At 44.7% G+C, this 22,634-nt stretch overlaps 1 protein-coding gene and 1 pseudogene across 1 annotated transcript; both read right to left on the bottom strand.

Annotated features, from left to right (window-relative positions):
* Positions 1 to 730: 730 nt before the first annotated feature.
* LOC147962514 (uncharacterized) lies at positions 731 to 2,636 on the bottom strand. Its single transcript, XM_087534214.1, has 3 exons — positions 1,201 to 2,636; positions 1,045 to 1,112; positions 731 to 951 (listed from the first exon to the last, which is right to left on the bottom strand). The coding sequence occupies exons 1-3, from the start codon at positions 2,634 to 2,636 to the stop codon at positions 731 to 733; spliced, it is 1,725 nt and encodes a 574-aa protein (XP_087390340.1).
* A 5,676-nt stretch (positions 2,637 to 8,312) lies between these two features.
* Positions 8,313 to 9,732, bottom strand: LOC125522868 (cytosolic sulfotransferase 5 pseudogene; annotated as a pseudogene).
* Between the last annotated feature and the right edge of the window lie 12,902 nt (positions 9,733 to 22,634).

Below are 22,634 nucleotides of genomic sequence, written 5' to 3'. Positions count from 1 at the left end.
AAACGGAGCAGGGAAAAGACCATATTACCCTCTATTATTTGTTTTGCTTTTAACACTCCAGTTTTCGCCAAATATTGCTTTTGCCACCAGAGTAACATCTAATGTTACACAGTATTTTAGCATGACCTATTTGAAAATCTGACATCACACATCTTATGTTAAATAATATTGTTAAAAAATTTGGTTAAATTTTTTGGAAATATGACATCAGCAACATGAGTAACATCGCACAGTATTTTAGCCAGAGTAACATCACACAGTATTTTAGCATGACCTATTTTAGCCAATGTGGTTAAAAAATTTGGCATGGCCTATTTGGAAATATGACATCACAAACAATTACCCAATATTTTCACACAAGTCTTAGACACTAATGGCATCATTACGAGCAACATGGTTCATAATATCAGGAAATTAGTTCATAGAAGTACACATCCATCATCTAAACTTAACAGCAAGGTTCACATGTAGTTGCATCAACCACACAGCAAGGTTCACATGTAGTTGCATCAACTACACAGCAATGTTCACATATGCATACTAACCACCCAAAAGCAACATGTAGCTACATCAACTAAACAACAAGGTTCACATATGCATACGGACTACCCAAAAGCAAGGCCTTTACAAGTCTACATAGTACAATGCAACAACAAAACAACAGGGTTCACATATGCATTGTGCTCCAGAAAGCAGCAATTCATCTCACATTTTTGGCACATGAGTGCAATCAAGCTTCTTTTTTGCTTCTTGTGTTCTTCGACGGAGGACATCTTTTGCTTCTTGTGTTCTTTGTTGGGCTATCATGTGTAGCACATGTCATCTTAGATGCTTCAGGATGTGGACAGCTTGCAACAGTGGTTTGTAGCACACTTTTTGAGCCAGACTTTGCCCTTTTACCACCTCCTTTTTTCTTATTTGTAGCACTATTTTTAGAGCAGAGAATAAACAAAAATATCAGTGTTGAAATGCATTGAAATGCGAATTTAAAATAGGAAAAATTAAACCAGTATGGATTGTTTGGAGCAAAACAACAATACCTAGTAGTTTCAGCGTCTATGGCATTGGCTTCTATGTCTTCTATGTCTTGTGGTTCAACATTTTTCCTTTTCCTAACAGATTTGAGATAGAGAAATTAAGTTACACTATACAATTCATTGCATTTAAATTCTGAACATACAATTCTGTTCTAGCAATTACCTGTTTCTTGGCTTGCCTTTAGGATAAAGTAGAGGACATGTCTTCATCATATGCCCAAGTTCTTTGCATTCTTTGCACTTGTGTTTTCTCTTGGACACACTCTCAAGGGCTGACTTTATCCTTTGTGTCCTTGGTCTACCAACAGCTTTCTTTAACACAGGAGGGTGCAATTTGAACCCCACATCGACCACTGGCCATTGTTTCTTATCAGTCATGGTGGGCACAGCTTTTGCATATGCATTGCTAAATGATTTCACAGAGTAGTACTCATGCACATAGTCATCTATTTCTCGACCTCCTCTAATACTTGTGATGAATGCAATGGCATGTAGGCAAGGCTGTCCAGTTACTTGCCAACGTCTACAAGAGCATTCCCACTTCTCCAAATCTACACAGTGCTTCCACTTATAACCATGGATCTTTATAGTGACCTCAGCTTTGTAGTCATCACTTCTAGAGATCCCATCTAAAACTATTCCGCTTGATCTGTTGTTCATCATGTTGGTGATCCTTGGCAGAATTTTTAGAAGTCTACGTACAAATGTCTTTGCTATTCTAGCTCTTATTCCAAATCGGACCAATAGCCATTCTCTCAAAGCGTCCAATAATTCAAGAACAGGGAACCCCTTCAATTTCTTAATCATGGAGTTGAATGACTCAGCTGTGTTGTTCATGACATAGTCACATTTGCATGTTGTAGAGAACTTACTTCTGCTCCACAAATTAGAATGCCATTCATCAAGGTATGCGATGGCTGCTGGGCTGGCTTCCATAATTTTCTTCATGTGGTGATTGTGCTTGCCAGGAGAATATGTGTATGCGGCTGGCCATAGATTTTCTTCAAACTTGCCATGGAATTTCTTTCTGAAGTTCATTATCATATGCCTAAAGCATTCCCTATGTTCAACAGTTGGGAATACTGTATGCACTGCTGTTTCCAACCCTTTGCACGCATCTGTGCATATGACTAAGCCTTCAGGTGTGCCAATAGCGGATTTCAGATTCTCCATGAACCAGTCCCAATTTTCTTTAGTTTCCGAATCAAAGACAGCATAAGCTACTGGATACAACCAATTGTGTCCATCGACACCACAAGCAACTGCAAGCTGTCCTTTCCATTTCCCATTCAAGGCCGTGGCATCAACGCTCAAGTAAGGTCTACATCCTGAGAGAAACCCATCAATGCAAGCTCTAAAGCACACAAATGCTCTTGTGAAAAGTTGTTTCCCCTGGATCTCTTTGTGATCTATCACTATAATACTTGTTGGACACTTCCTAAGCAGCTCGGCTTGCCAATTGTGCATGCACTCAAAACTGTCTTCCCACTTCCCAAATATCTGCTCCAAGGCTATGTGCTTACCTGCAAACACTCTTTGATAATCGATATCGACATGGTATTTCTCAAACAACCTTTTCTGCAAGGCGATGCTAGTCATACTTGGATCACCCTTCAACCAATCAGTCACCTTGGCAGCAATCCATTTTCTCTTAGCAACCTTTACTTTGCCATCTCTTTGTGTGCTAGGACATGTGTGTATCTTGGGTTCATTCTTCACCTGAACTGTTTTGCCATCATATAAGATAGAACCATTGACCCTCCACTTGCATGGTTGTTTCCCTTCCGGTGGGTTGTAGGAACAAGAAACTCTCACCCTTTTTTGATCACTTTTATCAGTTTTGTAACTGAACTCATTGATAATAGCATGCTGAGCAAGTGCAACTCTGAACTCTTCAATAGAGGGGAATAATGCCCCTTTTGTCATAGGTGGATTATCATTGTCATAGCTAATTGCTGGAATATCAAGCACCATTCCCCCGTCACTATCCTCCTCACTAACAACCCCTTCGTCATCTTCTTCCTCCTCATCACTGTCCTCTTCATGCTCATCATTATCCTCTTCCTGCTCATCATTATCCTCCTCAACATCTTGGAAAACATCTTCAGCTGCCTCTTCATCAGCATCTTTGGCTTGCTTGCCTCCATTATCCTGCTCGCTACCATCAAGATACTGGTTCTCCTCATCTATTCCTACATAATCCTCTCCTTCATAGCCTTCATAGCCCTCTTTAGATCTCTGTTGGCTTGTCAAGTTCTCCTCGGGTATCTCATACTCATAGTGAGAATTTTGAGTTAAATCATCCACTATGGGCTTGCACATTTCCTTTGCTGCAGATGAAGGTGGGATTGGTTGAAGCAAAGTGTGAGCAAACTCCTCTTTAGATCTCTGTTGGCTTGTCGAGTTCTCCTCAGGTATCTCATACTCATAGTGAGAATTTTGAGTTAAATCATCCACCATGGGCTTGCACATTTCCTTTGCTGCAGAAGAAGGTGGGATTGGTAAAGTGTGAGAAAACTCCTCCTCCTCACCATTCCTGCAGAACTGGACAAGTATCTTAACAATCTTGTCTTCCTCATTGCCATCATACATGTTCACCACATCTTCATCATTGCGAACTAGCACAAAATATTTCCTGCAACTATTCCAGCTTGAAAGCACAACACCCTCATCATTTCCCCAAGGATATTTATTTTGCAGGAGCCCCACAAGCTGATTGTAAGTAGTCTGCCTCTCTACATGGATATCCCAGCTCCAAGAAGACACAGTGCACAGTTCACCCTTATAATTCTTGTAAGAGCGCGCCTCATACGTCACAATCAGCTTATAAGGAGGCGAATTTGACCTACATTGACACAAATTGGACATGAGTCAATGCGACCACATTGAAAATATATAGCTATGGAAATGGTCTAGCTATGCAACTACACTACTATATTAGTATGATACAAATTAGTTTCAGTCTATGAACACATAAAAAAAGCCATGCTTTTCCTTTTCTCCTGTGTAGCTAGTGTAGCTAGTTCAGAAAATAAATACAGAATAGTGGCAGGTTTGCATTGTTTGAGTAAGCCAACCACCATAGTATCTACAAGCGGCTCAATCAAACAAGACTATCACAGTCCACTACACTGCTAAACAGAGCCAGAATGCACAAAATTATCTCAACTATAACCACAAATTACAGCAATTTTGGACATAGAGCAGTCACACAATTAAGCACAAAAGCAATCACAGAATTAAGCTACAAAGGGAACATCAGCAAGTTGAGGAAGCAGGAAGAACTTGCCCGTCAGGGAGAGGAACGAGCAGATGGGCCGCGACTGCCGCCATGGCCGACGTCGCGGCTCCCTCCATCCCGCGGGAGAGCGTTGCCTAGGGAGGCTGGAGAAGAGTGTCGCGAGGGGAGTCTGGAGAAGGAACCTCTGGAGGAGTCGCACAGGGGAGTCGGGGTCGGAGACCGAGGTAGCGACGGGTGTCGGGGAGTCCAGAACCCTAGCTCGCGCGGCGGCCATTGGAGGCGGGGGTCGGGAAGGCGTCGTCGGGGAGGCCGGAGGGGGGGGTTCGAGGACGCCGGAACCTTAGGTGGCGGCGGCTGAAACCCTGGATGGCGGCGGCCGAAACCCTAGGTAGTGGCGGCCATTGGAGGCGGACGTCGAGGAGGTGGGCGTCGAGGAGGCTAGAGAGGTCGTCGGGGAGGCCAGAGGGTGCGTCACCGTGCGGTGACCGGCGGGACAGGGACGCGGCGGCCGGAGGGCTGGGTGGCGGCGGCCATGGGAGCCGGGTGCGGCGATGCGTCAGGTGCGGGATGTGTGCGTGGGTGTTCTCTTTCGAAGAAGGGAATTGGGTGTATGTGTGGGTGTCACTTCCAACATGGGCCCACAAGTCAGCAGGGGCAACCAGTCATTTTAGCAAATACTGACAGCACATTGTCTGGTCAACTTGCTAGGATAAACGGTAAACTCACGGATGCCTAACAGAATGGCATTTGTGATATATTGTCAAAATTTAAGAGTGGCAAAAACAAAATGTCGAAATCTAAAGTGGCATAAGGAAAATTGGCAAAATCTGGAGTGGCAAAAACAAAATTTTCCCTTAATCTTGTGACACTGTAAAACATAGACATGAACAAACCCCTTTTCATTCAATGACCGATAGTGACCGTGGACATACATATCGATCCTTTTGAGTATACGAACAACATTCGAGTGAACCTTTGGTTATCATGTGATATTCCCTTTTCTTCGCGATACTTTACAATACCCGAGATGAGATAGACCGGTAACATCTTGAGTCAATCTCATGCTCACTATACCGTTCTCCTCGTTGCCGGTTTTGTTCTTCTTTTCTCATTGAAATATTCCGGCATCCCCGTAACACAGTCACCTATGTATGGCCAGACGATGATGGATGATGTCACACCGAGAGGGCCCTAAGAATATATCTCCATCATCGGAGGAGCAAATCCCACTCTTGAGATGTCTAGTCCCTTGTCAAACATTCCAATGAACCTGTAAGTTGTCGTTATGATCACCATGCTACAGACGACGTTTCAGCAACCCAAAGTCCACTGTATAGTAATAAGTGACTATGATACTCTAATGGTCTAAGGAATTAACTCACACCTTAACTCTTCGTGTTATAACAGTTGGCTTGTGACGATTGAATCTCAAGGTATAACAAAGAAGTTTGGATCGATTCAATATGATCGTTCTTCCGACATCATATTCTGAATGTTGTTTTAGGACTATTATTACACTTAACGACATCCCAAGATCCGGAAAACGTGATCACCAACAAAACTTGAGCTAGTCATAGAGGCAATACTAGGAATCATATTTTACCATTTATCATTCCACACGTGCATATGAGTTTTCCACTGAATCGCATATTCCATGATCATAGCAGTTATAGCATAGAATATAAAGTCTTAATTATAAACATGGAAATATAATAATACAATATATTGTGCTAGAGTCACTAATCTAGTTAGCACATTTTCTTTTACATCAATGGCAATCTGGTGTTTGTTCATGCTTTACTTGTGGTATAGCCTTCATCTTATCATATCTTGACAACTTCAAATCTGCGTGTATTATTCACATTTCTATGCATCTATAAAGCTTTCACAAGAATTCATAATTTGTGTCAAACTGGTTTTGTATATATTGTGTCATTGGTAAGACCTTTGATTCCTTAACTGAGCTATGGAACCACTATTCAGAAAAGTGTTACATCAGCACAATCATCTAGAAACCATAGCAAGCTGATAAATGATATTTTGAGTCACCACCATCTGTAGTTGCATCGTAAGTGGCAATATACTCAGCCGTTCTGTTGTAGAGTTCACCATAGTAACTTTCTTGGACCAATTCCAACTTATTGTGCCACCATAAATCTTTTAATTAAAATCGAAAATCACTTGGAGCATCGATGAAGATTTTAGCCAATTTAATACTTACAACGAGCATGTATTGATGTAACCTCTTACAACACTCTCTTCATTTTCTCCGTATGCGAAAAACATGTCATCAGTACTTAATGGCATTTTCAATGTTGTCCTATGATCAACAATTTGACCATTCTGGTAAGTTAACTCACAACTTACTTGGAGCACTGGACATATCTGGTTGCTTACGTACCATGGCATATATTTTAAGACAAGTGTGATTGAAATCATGTATTTTGCTGATCAATATTGGATGATACCAATTCCTGCTTAAAATTCCTTCCATGTGACTTCTACAAGAAAGTCTTCTTGAGTATTTCCATACCAAACTTCTATAGTATCTTGTAAATTTTTATTTTGGCTAAGCCTGATTAGGCACTATTATCTCCATAGATTATTATGCCTAATATCGAAGCTGTATTGCCTAAGTACCTTACTGAAAAAACTAGTTTCAATAAAGAATTAACTCATGTCCAAAAATTAATATAATTTCTATTCAACAATATGTCATGCACATACAATGTTTCGAAATATTATCATGCTCCCACTTACTTTCTTGTAAATACAAGTATCTTTGCTTTCCTTGATGAAATCAAATTACTTGACTATTTCATCAGAACAAAGATTTCAACTCCATTATGCTTGCTTTGGTCCATTATAGGATCCATTGAAGTTTGCACACTTACTAGCATCCTCTGGATTGAGAAAAATACTTTGGACTGTATCACATATACAATCTTAGTTCTATTTCCATCTCACGGAAATCATTTTGATATCCATCTTTTATATCTCATAATTGAAATATTTAATATTTGCTTGTTTAACCCAAACTAACTTTAAGTATTGCTATGATGAGACAAGCTCATCATAGTCAACTCCTTGATCTTGTTACAAACTACTCCCTCCGTCCTTGAAAGAGTGTACTTCCAACTTTGTTGGAGGGTCAAACTATCTCAAAGTTTGACCGAATTTATGCAAAAATATATCAATGCTTGTGAAACCAAATAGGTATATGACGAAAATATATTTTATCATGAATCTAATGCTACTAATTTTATGGCATAAATGTTGGTCCATTATTGTATAAATACGGTCAAAAATAAAAAAGTTTGACTTTCCAACAAAGTTGGAAGTACACTCTTTCAAGGACGGAGGGAGTATTTGTAACAAGTCAAGCATTATAAACCTTTTTATCTTTGTCAGTTTATATATCCATGACTATTCTTTTAGACTCTAAGTATTCCGGAGGGTTTATCAAGTTCTAAAGTTGAATTATGTGTATGGATACTATTTCGGATTATGTTGGCATATAGCCAATTTCTCGAATCAAGACCAATCAACCCTTCTTTGTGTATTATAGTTTCATTGTTTGTTAAACAATATCTCGCCTACACACCATGAAGGTTTGCACGAGTTTGCCCAACCTATATAGTTCAGTTGCAAGTTTGATTGAATTATCCATGTCTTATGTTGAGGCTTCCATATTGGTCGTGGTAGGAAATTATAGAACTATTTCTAGTGTTTCTTTTCTTTGACTGGTCATGAAGATTCTGCAATCTAATCGAGTTGCACTGTCCTCCCACTCACTCTTTTAAAAAACAATTTCTTTAAAATTTTCACACTCTGTGGCAAAACACTTTGCCTCGGTGTAGAGATAGAGGAATGCCCAACCATTTAGGATAATCAACAAAGTAGCACTTATCCGATTTGAAAAATAAATTCATAAATATTTTACTCATGTCTCATATTCCAAATGTTAACAAAAGACCAAATGATGTGCCCTTGACATATCATTGATACGATTTACTAGCATCACTCAAAAGACAGATTTATTCCAAAGATATTCAAGCCGGAGGCAACAAAAAACATCATACTCCATCCACATGTTTTCAAACGTAAAGATTGCTGATTTTAGAATATCTAATATGCAGAACACGCATACATTATAACCTTTTTTAAAGAAAACACGTAGTACTAAATTATTACTTGTTCATGATTCAATTCGCACCTATAAGTAACAAACGTGCAACGCATTGCATGATGGGTGCAAAATGTCTACGGTGCAGCGCCTTCTTCCGCATGGCCTGAATCAGTAAACGAGAAACCCGTGCCTCGCAGGGCATCGTTGACGATGTCGTCCAGCGTCGCAGCCATGGCGGGCGTCATGTGGCTGCGCCAGTCGCCGACCACGCCCTTCCGGAAGAAGACGTCGTTGGAGACGGTGCTCATCCCCGGCGTGCCTTTCCTATTCACCCCCAGGTTCCGCAGCTTCTCCAGGCTACACAGCTCCAAGATGGCGCCCACCACGCCGGCGTCCTCCTCCTCCGCCGTGAACAGGCACCCCAGAAACCGCGTTAGCCTCCGGACGTTGCCCGGCGGGTCGCGCAGCATCTCCTCGTACCTGAGGAAGAGCACCTTGTCCGGGCGCTCCCTGCTAGCCTCCCAGTACTCGGCCGCCTGCCGCCAAACCGGCCCGTATCCGTTGCGGCCCTCGCAGAACACCTTGTAGAGCTCGGCGAAGTCGAGGTCAGGGTCGGGCTCGTGGTCGCTGGTGGCGCCGTAGGCGACTACCTTCTTGAGGAACCAGTACCACGACACTAGCACGTCCTTGGGCTCCCGGCAGATATACACGATCCGGCAGCTTCCGGTGACGCACTCCGGCAGCTGGGAGTAGGCCCAGTGGGTGGCGAGCAAACGGGGCGGGGACGGACACGCGGCGGCGAGGACGTCGCGCGCCTCGTCCACGGAGCGGCCGAAGAAGATACCTTCGAGGAACCTAACGCAGCCGTGCGAGTTGCGGCCGAGGAGGGGGTGGTCGGCAGACGACGGTGGGTGCGCGGCGCGGTGCACGGTGGCGAAGGCGAGGGCCTTCAACCACGTGGTGCCGGACTTGGGGCAGGTGACCAGGAGCACGTCACCGGGCGCCGGCTCGAATTGGTCGTTGAAGGCCGCCAGTGCCAGCAGGAACCGCTCGGCCACCCAGAAGCCACGGTACCGGCGGTGCGCGAACGGCGGCCACCGCGTCTCCAGCGGCAGGGTCGTGATCACCTCGGCCACGTTGTGCATGTGGAGCGTGGGATGCTCATGGGCGCCGTCGACCGCCAGCGCCGATGTCTCCTCCGTGGCCATAGCGCTCTGCACGGCGAGTGCGATCGAGGTGATGGAGGACGGTGGGCCAAGATAATACGATGGACAGTGGATTAGCGAGTGATAATGCTGATGAGCTGATAATCGAATTATATTGTATAAGATGATAGGTGGGTGGTTGAGCTTGAGCCCGTCATGAGCTGATAATATATGCTGCCCGTGTATCATGCGGACACTAGTTTATAGTTTCCGTCCAAATTGGCAATCTACTAGTCAATATGGAGGCGATGGCCAGAAAATATAAAGACCGACTCGGTTGCATGCAAAAAATCAGATTCGCTATATTTCAATTTTCAAATTTTCCTTTCCCATGTGCGACCTACTTGTCACTGACAACATATTTCTTTCCTAACGCCAACTTCATCGTGCGATCCCATTCTGTCCGGATGCGTCCGTTTGGGGTAAAACGGACGAACAAGACGGCCTAGCGCGCGGGAGCAAACGGACTTTTGTCCGTTTTCTGTCCGCTTTCGACCCATCCCAGACCCAAATTTGCGCTACTTTTGGGGTGAAATGGACAGCGCGTGGACGGGCGGGACGCGCGCTTGTCCTTCCCTGGCCTGCCTGTCGGTGGCACAAAGCCAAACTCCCCTGCGCCCCATTTGGCGCCATCCCCCCCCCCCCCTCCCCAAACCCTCCCACGTCCCGCTGCCCCCTCCCTCCCTCGTCCATGGCCGACGCCCAGCCGAATTCCGGCAGCCTAGCCGTCGACCGCCCGGAAAGGTCAAGAAGAAGGCGGCCAAGGCGCCAAGGAAGCCGCGGTCGGAGTGCACGACGGAGGAGCTCGCCAAGTTGGACGCAGAATCGGCGAAGAGGAGGAACCGGAGGGCCGTCGTCAAGGGCAATGCCGCCGCGGCCAAGTTCGTCGCCGAGCACGATGCGATGGAGGCCGCGCGGCGCAAGGCCGAGGTCGAGTAGAAGGAGGCTATCGTCAACAAAGTGCACGCCCTCCTCATGCTTGGCATTTGTCGTCCGACGGGTTTATCTGCAGCGACTGTCGGCCGGGCGAGCACAGGCTCGTCGGTCGCTAGGCCTTCGCACTACCAGTCCCGGACCACGCCTATGTCGCCCGGCTTTCCCCCGCCAAGGCACAACGGCCAGACCTGTTTATCGGGGTCGCCGGACGTTGGCGTGATCGCGCCGTCCACCCCACGCGCCTCGGCCGTCTTCGACCTCAACATCACGCCGGGGTCCAGCAGCGGCGGTCGGCCGTCCGTCGAGATGCAAAGAAAGCAAGCACGACCATAGTTTACGGGCACCATGCCGTCCCCCTGCGCCTTGTTCGACGGAATGCCAACACCAACGCCACCGGTCGACGACCCCTTCTACAACCAGTTCATGGAGGATGTGATCTACGAGGGTGGGTATGGCGGTGCCTACGATCCCGAGGAGACCCAAAGTCAGGATGGCCGCGCCCAGTACGTTGCCGATGAAGAGGCCGACGACTGTGCTGACTACGACCATGGTGACTCGTGCCATGAAGACGATGACATCTATTGCGAAGGTGATGGTGATGAAGAAGAAGGCAATGACATTGATATTGGTGGTGAACCATTGTTCATCGACGAGCTCACCCAAAGAGCGGAAGCACAAAAGAGGAGGAAGAGCATTCGCATGGGTTCATATTCACAACAGGAGGACAAGTTGATTTGCCAATGTTGGATGGAGATTAGCCAAGATCCGAGGACCGACGCGCAACAAAAGGGCCTTGTTTTTTGGACGAGAGTCCACAAAACATTCCATGAAAGGAAGATGTCTGAGCCCTACCAAATTACGAGCAACCATTGCATCACCTCGATTCAAAAGAGGTGGTTGTTCATCCAACAAGAGTGCAACAAGTATTGCGCCGCACTTATTTTTTGCAGTGGTAGTTCTTTTTCATTTGAAAGGGCAAAGGGGGGAAGGGAAAGGATTAACCCTCAGGGATCATATTACTCAAGAAGACTTGGGGAAAATAGTAGGATTGGAAAAGTTCGAAGAGACTGAGGAAGACAAATCCATTGTCGAATCCTGCAGATTGATAACATCGAGTAGTGGGGGCTGGCTTCCACCCCTGAGAGAGCTTGATTTACTAGAAATCCCACCGAGTCCTAGTGGGCCTAGATTCCGCGATAAGTTCCGAGAAATGGAGGAAATGATGCATTCAAAGTTCGCAGAATTGCAAGAGAGCGTTGAAACACGGCCCATGAGTGGTCTCGGCGTTGGGGACATGGTATGCTCTCCTCATCCTAGTTCTTTCGTTGATACGGCCATGAGACTTCCGCCTTGTATATGTTTGCATGTTCAATTGTTGTTGATCATGTAGTGTAGGCATTTCAATCTTTGGAAGCATTCAAGGCCTGGTACAATGACAAGCCATTCACTCTTACGCATTGTTGTACGATCATCAACAATTGCCCTAAGTTCAAGGATCAATACCGTGAACTTCAAAGGAAGAGAGGCAAGCAGACGCCAAGTTGGCCGGAGGTGGAGATGGCGAGGCGTTGAAGAGGCCGAGGGGCAAGACCAACTCCAAGGTGGATGACATACGTGATGCCTCATCCATGGCCTTGCATGAGACTTTGCATGGCATGATGTCTCAAAAGGATGTGAGGGATGAGAAGAAGCGACAAAGCAAGGACGAGCAAATGAAGCAATACCTAGTGTTGGGGAACGTAGTAATTTGAAAAAAATTCCTACGCACACGCAAGATCATGGTGATGCATAGCAACGAGAGGGGAGAGTGTCGTCCACATACCCTCGTAGACCGTTAAGCGGAAGTGTTATGACAACGCGGTTGATGTAGTCGTACGTCTTCACGATCGACCGATCCTCAGCACCGAACGTACGGCACCTCCGCGTTCAGCACACGTTCAGCTCGGTGACGTCCCGCGAACTCACAATCCAGTAGAGCTCGGGGAAGAGTTTCGTCATCACGACGGCATGGTCACGATGTTGATGAAGCTACCGCAGCAGGGCTTCGCCTAAACACCGCTACAGTATGACCGAGGTGGATTATGGTGGAGGGGGGCACCGCACACGGCTGGAGAGATCTCAATGATCAACTTGTGTGTCTAGAGGTGGCCCCCTGCCCCCGTATATAAAGGAGAAATGGGGACAGGTGGCCGGCCAGGAGGAGGCGCACCAGGAGGAGTCCTACTCCCTCCTTTCCTAGTTGGAATAGGAGAAGGGGGAAGGAGGAGGGAGAGAAGAAGGAAAGGGGGGCGCCGCCCCCCTCCTTGTCCAATTTGGACTAGAGGGAGAGGGGGCGCGCGGCCTGCCCTGGCAGCCCATCCTCTCTTCCACTAAGGCCCATCATGGCCCATTAAATCACCAGGGGTGGTTCCGGTAACCCCCGGTACTTCGGTAAAATCCCGATTTTACCCGGAACACTTCCGATATCCAAATATAGGCTTCCAATATATAAATCTTTATGTCTCGACCATTTTGAGACTCCTCGTCATGTCCGTGATCACATCCGGGACTCCGAACTACCTTCGGTACATCAAAACATATAAACTCATAAAACTGATCGTCACAGAACTTTAAGCGTGCAGACCCAACGGGTTCGAGAACTATGTAGACATGACCGAGACACGTCTCCGGTCAATAACCAATAGCGGAACCTAGATGCTCATATTGGTTCCTACATATTCTACGAAGATCTTTATCGGTCAAACCGCACAACATTATACGTTGTTCTCTTTGTCATCGGTATGTTACTTGCCCGAGATTCGATCGTCGGTATCCAATACCTAGTTCAATCTCGTTACCGGTAAGTCTCTTTACTCGTTCCGTAATACATCATCTCGTAACTAACTCATTAGTTATCATGCTTGCAAGGCTTATAGTGATGTGTATTACCGAGAGGGCCCAGAGATACCTCTCCGATAATCGGAGTGACAAATCCTAATCTTGATCTATGCCAACTCAACAAGTACCATCGGAACACTAGGGGATCGCAACAGTTTTCGAGGGTAGAGTATTTAACCCAAATTTATTGATTTGACACAAGGGGAGCCAAAGAATATTCTCAAGTATTAGCAGCTGAGTTGTCAATTCAACCACACCTGGAAACTTAGTGTCTACAGCAAAGTGTTTAGTAGCACAGTAATATGATAGTGGTGGTAACGGCAACAAAATTAAAGACAGCAAAAGTAATGTTTTTGGTATTTTGTAGTGATTGTAACAGTAGCAGCGGGAAAGTAAATAAGCATAAACCAGTATATGGAAAACTCGTAGGCACCGGATCAGTGATGGATAATTATGCCAGATGCGGTTCATCATGTAACAGTCATAACATAGGGTGACACAGAACTAGCTCCAATTCATCAATGTAATGTAGGCATGTATTCCGTATATAGTCATACGTGCTTATGGAAAAGAACTTGCATGACATCTTTTGTCCTACCCTCCCGTGGCAGCGGGGTCCTATTGGAAACTAAGGGATATTAAGGCCTCCTTTTAATAGAGAACCGGAACAAAGCATTAGCACATAGTGAATACATGAACTCCTCAAACTATGGTCATCACCGGGAGTGGTCCCGATTATTGTCACTTCGGGGTTGCCGGATCATAACACATAGTAGGTGACTATAGACTTGCAAGATAGGATCAAGAACTCACATATATTCATGAAAACATAATAGGTTCAGATCTGAAATCATGGTACTCGGGCCCTAGTGACAAGCATTAAGCATAGCAAAGTCATAGCAACATCAATCTCAGAACATAGTGGATACTAGGGATCAAACCCTAACAAAACTAACTCGATTACATGATAAATCTCATCCAACCCATCACCGTCCAGCAAGCCTACGATGGAATTACTCACGCACGGCGGTGAGCATCATGAAATTGGTGATGAAGGATGGTTGATGATGACGACGACGACGAATCCCCCTCTCCGGAGCCCCGAACGGACTCCAGATCAGCCCTCCCGAGAGGTTTTAGGGCTTGGCGGCGGCTCCGTATCGTAAAATGCGATGATTTTTTCTCTCTGATTTTTTTCTCTCCGGAAGCGAATATATAGAGTTGGAATTGGCGTCGGAGGGTTTCCAGGGGGCCCACGAGGTAGGGGGGCGCGCCCAGGAGGGGGGGCGCCCCCCACCCTCGTGGACAGGGTGTGGGTGTTGGAAATATGCCCTAGAGGCAATAATAAAATGGTTATTATTATATTTCTTTATTCATGATAATTGTCTATTGTTCATGCTAAAATTGTGTTATCCGGAAATCGTAATACATGTGTGAATACATAGACCACAACACGTCTCTAGTGAGCCTCTAGTTGACTAGCTCGTTGATCAAAGGATAGTCATGGTTTCTTGACTATGGACATTAGATGTCATTGATAACGGGATCACATCATTAGGAGAATGATGTGATGGACAAGACCCAATCCTAAGCTTAGCTCAAAGATCGTGTAGTTCGTTTGCTGTAGCTTTTCTGAATGTCAAGTATCATTTCCTTAGACCATGAGATTGTGCAACTCCCGGATACCGTAGGAGTGCCATGGGTGTGCCAAACGTCACAACGTAACTGGGTGACTATAAAGGTACATTACAGGTATCTCCGAAAGTGTCTGTTGGGTTGGCACGAATCGAGACTGGGATTTGTCACTCCGTATGACGGAGAGGTATCTCTGGGCCCACTCGGTAATGCATCATCATAATGAGCTCAATGTGATCAAGTGGTTGATCACGGGATCATGCACTACGGTACGAGTAAAGTGACTTGCCGGTAACGAGACTGAACTGAAGGAAATATGCCCTAGAGGCAATAATAAAGTTATTATTTATTTCCTTATATCATGATAAATGTTTATTATTCATGCTAGAATTGTATTAACCGGAAACATAATACATCTGTGAATACATAGACAAACAGAGTGTCACTAGTATGCCTCTACTTGACTAGCTCGTTAATCGAAGATGGTTATGTTTCCTAACCATAAACAAAAGAGTTGTTATTTGATTAACGGGATCACATCATTAGGAGAATGATGTGATTGACATGACCCATTCCATTAGCTTAGCACCCGATCATTTAGTATGTTGCTATTGCTTTCTTCATGACTTATACATGTTCCTATGACTATGAGATTATGCAACTCCCGTTTGCCGGAGGAACACTTTGTGTGCTACCAAACGTCACAACGTAACTGGGTGATTATAAAGGAGCTCTACAGGTGTCTCCAAAGATACATGTTGGGTTGGCGTATTTCGAGATTAGGATTTGTCACTCCGATTGTCAGAGGGGTATCTCTGGGCCCTCTCAGTAATGCACATCACATAAGCCTTGCAAGCATTGCAACTAATGAGTTAGTTGTGAGATGATGTATTACGGAATGAGTAAAGAGACTTGCCGGTAACGAGATTGAACTAGGTATTAAGATACCGACGATCGAATCTCGGGCAAGTAACATACCGATGACAAAGGGAACAACGTATGTTGTTATGCGGTCTGACCGATAAAGATCTTCGTAGAATATGTAGGAGCCAATATGAGCATCCAGGTTCCGCTATTGGTTATTGACCGGAGACGTGTCTCGGTCATGTCTACATTGTTCTCGAACCGATAGGGTCCGCACGCTTAAGGTTTCGATGACAGTTATATTATGAGTTTATGAGTTTTGATGTACCGAAGGAGTTCGGAGTCCCGGATGAGATCGGGGACATGACGAGGTGTCTCGAAATGGTCGAGACGTAAAGATCGATATATTGGACGACTATATTTGTGTAGGGGAATGTAGCATAAATTCAAAATTTTCCTACGTGTCACCAAGATCTATCTATGGAGAAACCAGCAACGAGGGGAAGGAGAGTGCATCTACATACCCTTGTAGATCGCTAAGCGGAAGCGTTCAAGTGAATGGGGTTGATGGAGTCGTACTCGTCGTGATCCAAATCACCAATGATCCTAGTGCCGAACGGACGGCACCTCCACGTTCAACACACGTACAGCCCGATGACGTCTCCCACGCCTGGATCCAGCAAGGAGAGAGGGAGAGGTTGAGGAAGACTCCATCCAACAGCAGCACAACGGCATGGTGGTGGTGGAGGAGCGTGGCAATCCTGCAGGGCTTCGCCAAGCACCACGGGAGAGGAGAAGGACTTTAGGAGAGAGGGAGGGGCTACACCAAAGGCATAAGGGGTTGTCTCTAGAGGCCCTCCTACCCTCACTATATATAGGGAGCCCAAGGGGGGGTGCGCCAGCCCTAGGAGATCCAATCTCCTAGAGGGGGGCGGCCAGGGGAGGTTACCCTCCCCCCCAAGGCACCTAGGAGGTGCCTTCCCTCCTTGGGACTCTTCCTTAGGGTTCCCCCTTCACCCTAGGCGCATGGGCCATAAGGGAAGTGGCGCCCCAGCCCACTTTGGGCTGGATCCCTTCCCACTTCAGCCCATGGGACCCTCCGGGATAGGTGGCCCCACCCGGTGGGCCCCCGGGACCCTTCCGGTGGTCCCGGTACAATACCGATGACACCGAAACTTGTCCCGATGGCCGAAATAGGACTTCCTATATATTAATCTTTACCTCCAGACCATTCCGGAAATCCTCGTGACGTCCGGGATCTCATCCGGGACTCCGAACAACATTCGGTAACCACATACAAACTTCCTTTACAACCCTAGCTTCATCGAACCTTAAGTGTGTAGACCCTACGGGTTCGGGAGACATGCAGACATGACCGAGACGTTCTCCGGTCAATAACCAACAGCGGGATCTGGATACCCATGTTGGCTCCCACATGTTCCACGATGATCTCATCGGATGAACCACGATGTCAAGGACTTAATCAATCCCGTATACAATTCCCTTTGTCTAGCGGTATTGTACTTGCCCGAGATTCGATCGTCGGTATCCCGATACCTTGTTCAATCTCGTTACCGGCAAGTCTCTTTACTCGTTCCGTAACACATCATCCCGTGATCAACTCCTTGGTCACATTGCACATATAATGATGTCCTACCGAGTGGGCCCAGAGATACCTCTCCGCTTACACGGAGTGACAAATCCCAGTCTCGATTCGTGCCAACCCAACAGACACTTTCGGAGATACCTGTAGTGCACCTTTATAGTCACCCAGTTACGTTGTGACGTTTGATACACCCAAAGCATTCCTACGGTATCCGGGAGTTGCACAATCTCATGGTCTAAGGAAATGATACTTGACATTAGAAAAGCTTTAGCATACGAACTACACGATCTTTGTGCTAGGCTTAGGATTGGGTCTTTGTCCATCACATCATTCTCCTAATGACGTGATCCCGTTATCAATGACATCCAATGTCCATGGTCAGGAAACCGTAACCATCTATTGATCAACGAGCTAGTCAACTAGAGGCTTACTAGGGACATGGTGTTGTCTATGTATCCACACATGTATCTGAGTTTCCTATCAATACAATTATAGCATGGATAATAAACGATTATCATGAACGAGGAAATATAATAATAACCAATTTATTATTGCCTCTAGGGCATATTTCCAACAGTCTCCCACTTGCACTAGAGTCAATAATCTAGTTCACATCGCCATGTGATTAACACTCACAGGTCACATCGCCATGTGACTAACACCCAAAGAGCTCTGGGTTTGATCATGTTGCTTGTGAGAGAGGTTTTAGTCAACGGGTCTGAACCTTTCAGATCCGTGTGTGCTTCACAAATCTCTATGTCATCTCCTAGATGCAGCTACCACGTTCTATTTGGAGCTATTCCAAATAACTGTTCTACTATATGAATCCAGTTTACTACTCAGAATAATCTGGATTAGTGTCAAAGTTTGCATCGGCGTAACCCTTTACGACGAACTCTTTTACCACCTCCATAATCGAGAAAATTCATTAGTCCACTAATTACTAAGGATAACTTTGACCGCTGTCCTGTGATCCATTCTTGGATCACTCTTGTACCCCTTGACTGACTCATGGCAAGGCACACTTCAGGTGCGGTACACAGCATAGCATACTGTAGAGCCTACGTCTTAAGCATAGGGGACGACCTTCGTCTTTTCTCTCTATTCTGCCGTGGTCGAGCTTTAAGTCTTAACTTCATACCTTATAACTCAGGCAAGAACTCCTTCTTTGACTGATCCATCTTGAACACCTTCAAGATCATGTCAAGGTATGTGCTCATTTGAAAGTACCATTATGCGTTTTGATCTATCCTTATAGATCTTGATGCTCAATGTTCAAGTAGCTTAATCCAGGCTTTCCATTGAAAAACACTTTCCCAATAACCCTATATGCTTTCCAGAAATTCTACATCATTTCTGATCAACAATGTGTCAACAACATATACTCATCAGAAATTTTATAGTGCTCCCACTCACTTCTTTGGAAATACAAGTTTCTCATAAACTTTATATAAACCCAAAATCTTTGATCATCTCATCAAAGCGTACATTCCAACTCCGAGATGCTTACTCCAGTCCTCACAAGGATTGCTGGAGCTTTGCATACTTATTAGCATCTTTCAGGATTGACAAAACCTTCCGGTTGTATCACATACAACCTTTCCTCAAAAATCGTCGAGGAAACAATGTTTTGACATCCTATCTGCAAGATTTCATAAATAATGCAGTGACTGCTAATATAATTCCAACAGACTCTTAGCATCGCTACGAGTGAGAAAGTCTCATCGTAGTCAACTCCTTGAACTTGTCGAAAAACATCTTAATGACAAGTCGAGCTTTCTTAATGGTGATACCTACCATCATTGTCCGTCTTCCTTTTAAAATCCATCTACACTCAACAGCCTTACGACCATCAAGTAGTTCTTCCAAAGTCTACACTTTGTTTTCATACATGGATCCTCTCTTGGATTATATGGCCTCAAGCCATTTATTGGAATCCAGGCCCACCATCGCTTCTCCATAGCTCGTAGGTTCATTGTTGTCTAGCAACATGACTTCCAAGACAGGATTACGTACCACTCTGAAGTAGTATGCATCCTTGTCATCCTACGATGTTTGGGAGTGACTTGATCCGAAGTCTCATGATCAATATCATAAACTTCCACTTCAATTGGTGTAGGTGCCACAGGAACAACTCTTTGTGCCCTGCTATACACTAGTTGAAGTGACGGTTCAATAACCTCATCAAGTCTCCACCATCCTCCCACTCAATTCTTTCGAGAGAAACTTTTCCTCGAGAAAGGACCCGATTCAAGAAACAATCCCTTATTGCTTTCGGATCTGAGACAGGAGGTATACCCAACTGTTTTGGGTGTCCTATGAAGATGCATTTATCCGCTTTGGGTTCGAGCTTATCAGCCTGAAACTTTTTCATATAAGCGTCGCAGCCCCAAACTTTTAAGAAATGACAGCTTAGGTTTCTCTAAACCAGTTCATACGGTGTCACCTCATCGGAATTACGTGGTGCCCTATTTAAAGTGAATGTGGTTGTCTTTAATGCCTAACCCATAAACTATCGTGGTAATTCGATAAGAGACATCATGGTATGCATCATATCCAATAGGGTGCAGTTATGATGTTCGGACACACCATCACACTATGGTGTTCCAGGCTGTATTAGTTGTGAAACGATTTCCACAATGTCTTAATTCTGTGCCAAACTCGTAATTCAGATATTCATCTCTATGATCATATCATAGATATTTTATCCTCTTGTCACGACGATCTTTCAACTTCACCCTGAAATTACTTGAACCTTTCAATAATTCAGACTCGTGATTCATCAAGTAAATATATTCAACATCTACTCAAATTATCTGTGAAGTAAGAACATAACGATATCCACTACATGCCTCAGCACTCATTGGACTGCACACATCAAAAATGTATTACTTCCAACAAGTTGCTTTCTTGTTCCATTTTACTGAAAACGAGGCTTTCAGTCATGTTGCCCATGTGGTATGATTTGCATGTCTCAAGTGATTCAAAATCAAGCGAGTATAAAAACGGTCCATTTGCATGGAGTTTCTTCATGCATATATACCAATAGACATGGTTCGCATGTCCCAAACTTTTCAAAAATGAGTGAGCCCAAAGATCCATCAACATGGAGCTTCTTCATGCGTTTTATACCGATATGACTTACGTGGCAGTGCCACAAGTAGGTGGTACTATCTTTTGGCATGAACATGTGTATCACTACGATTGAGATTCAATAAACCATTCATTTTAGGTGTAAGACCATTGAAGGTATTATTCAAATAAACAGAGTAACCATTATTCTCCTTAAATGAATAACCGTATTGCGATAGACATAATCCAATCATGTCTATGCTCAACGCAAACACCAATCTCGATGGTAGAGGGAGCGTGCGATGCTTGATCATATCAACATTGAGAACACTTCCAACACATATCGTCAGCTCACCTTTAGCTAGTCTCCGTTTATTCCGTAGCTTTTATTTCGAGTTACTAACACTTAGCAACCGAACCGGTATCTAATACCCTGGTGCTACTAGGAGTACCAGTAAAGTACACATCAACACAATGTATATCCAATATACTTCTATCGACCTTGCCAGCCTTCTAATCTACCAAGTATCTAGGGTAATTCTGCTCCAGTGGTTGTTCCCCTTATTACAGAAGCACTTAGTCTCGGGTTTGGGTTCAACCTTGGGTTTCTTCACTAGAGCAGCAGCTGAATTGCCGTTTCATGAAGTATCCCTTCTTGCCCTTGCCCTTCTTGAAACTAGTGGTTTCACCAACCATCAACAATTGATGCTCCTTCTTGATTTCTACTTTTGTGGTGTCAAACATCGCGAATATCTCAAGGATCATCATATATGTCCCTGATATATTATAGTTCATCACGAAGCTCTAGCAGCTTGGTGGTAATGACTTCGGAGAAACATCACTATCTCATCTGGAAGATCAACTCCCACTCGATTCAAATGATTGTTGTACTCAGACAATCTGAGCATAAGCTCAACAATTGAGCTTTTCTCCTTAGTTTGTAGGCTAAGAAAATCATCGGAGGTCTTATACCTCTTGACGTGGGCACGAGCCTGAAATTCCAATTTCAGCCCTCGAAACATCTCATATGTTTCGCGACGTTTCAAAACGTCTTCGGTGCCTCAACTCTAAACCGTTTAACTGAACTATCACGTAGTTATCAAAATGTGTATGTCAGATGTTCGGAACATCCACAGACAACGTTTGAGGTTCAGCACACTGAGCGGTGCATTAAGGACATAAGCCTTCTATGAAGCAATGAGGACAATCCTCAGTTTACGGACCTAGTCCGCATAATTGCTACTATCAACTTTCGACTAATTTTTCTCTAGGAACATATCTAAACAGTAGAACTAAAGCGCGAGCTACGACATAATTTGCAAAATCCTTTTTGACTATGTTCAGGATAATTAAGTTCATCTTATGAACTCCCACTCAGCTAGACATCCCTCTAGTCATCTAAGTGATTACATGATCCGAGTCAACTAGGCCGTGTCCGATCATCACGTGAGACGGACTAGTCAACATCGGTGAACATCTTCATGTTGATCGTATCTACCATACGACTCATGCTCGACCTTTCGGTCTTCTGTGTTCCGAGGCCATGTCTGTACATGCTAGGCTCGTCAAGTTAACCCTAAGTGTTTTGCATGTGTAAAACTGTCTTACACCCGTTGTATGTGAACGTAAGGATCTATCACACCCGATCATCACGGCGTGCTTCGAAACGACGAACTGTAGCAACAGTGCACAGTTAGGGGAGAACACTTCTTGAAATTGTTATAAGGGATCATCTTATTTACTACCGTCGTTCTAAGCAAATAAGATGTATAAACATGATAAACATCACATGCAATCAAATAGTGACATGATATGGCCAATATCATATTGCTCCTTTTGATCTCCATCTTCGGGGCTCCATGATCATCATCGTCACCGGCATGACACCATGATGTCCATCATCATGATCTCCATCATCGTGTCTTCATGAAGTTGTCACATCATATATTACTTCTACTACTACAGCTAACGGTTAGCAATAAAGTAAAGTAATTACATGACGTTTATGTTGACACGCAGGTCATAAATAAAT

The sequence above is a fragment of the Triticum urartu genome, chromosome 7A, assembly GCF_056163025.1.
Source record: "Triticum urartu cultivar PI428250 chromosome 7A, HENAU_Tu73, whole genome shotgun sequence".
Taxonomy (NCBI): domain Eukaryota; kingdom Viridiplantae; phylum Streptophyta; class Magnoliopsida; order Poales; family Poaceae; genus Triticum; species Triticum urartu.
Note: the sequence above shows the minus strand (reverse complement) of the source record. Positions and strands in the feature narration are given on the sequence as shown.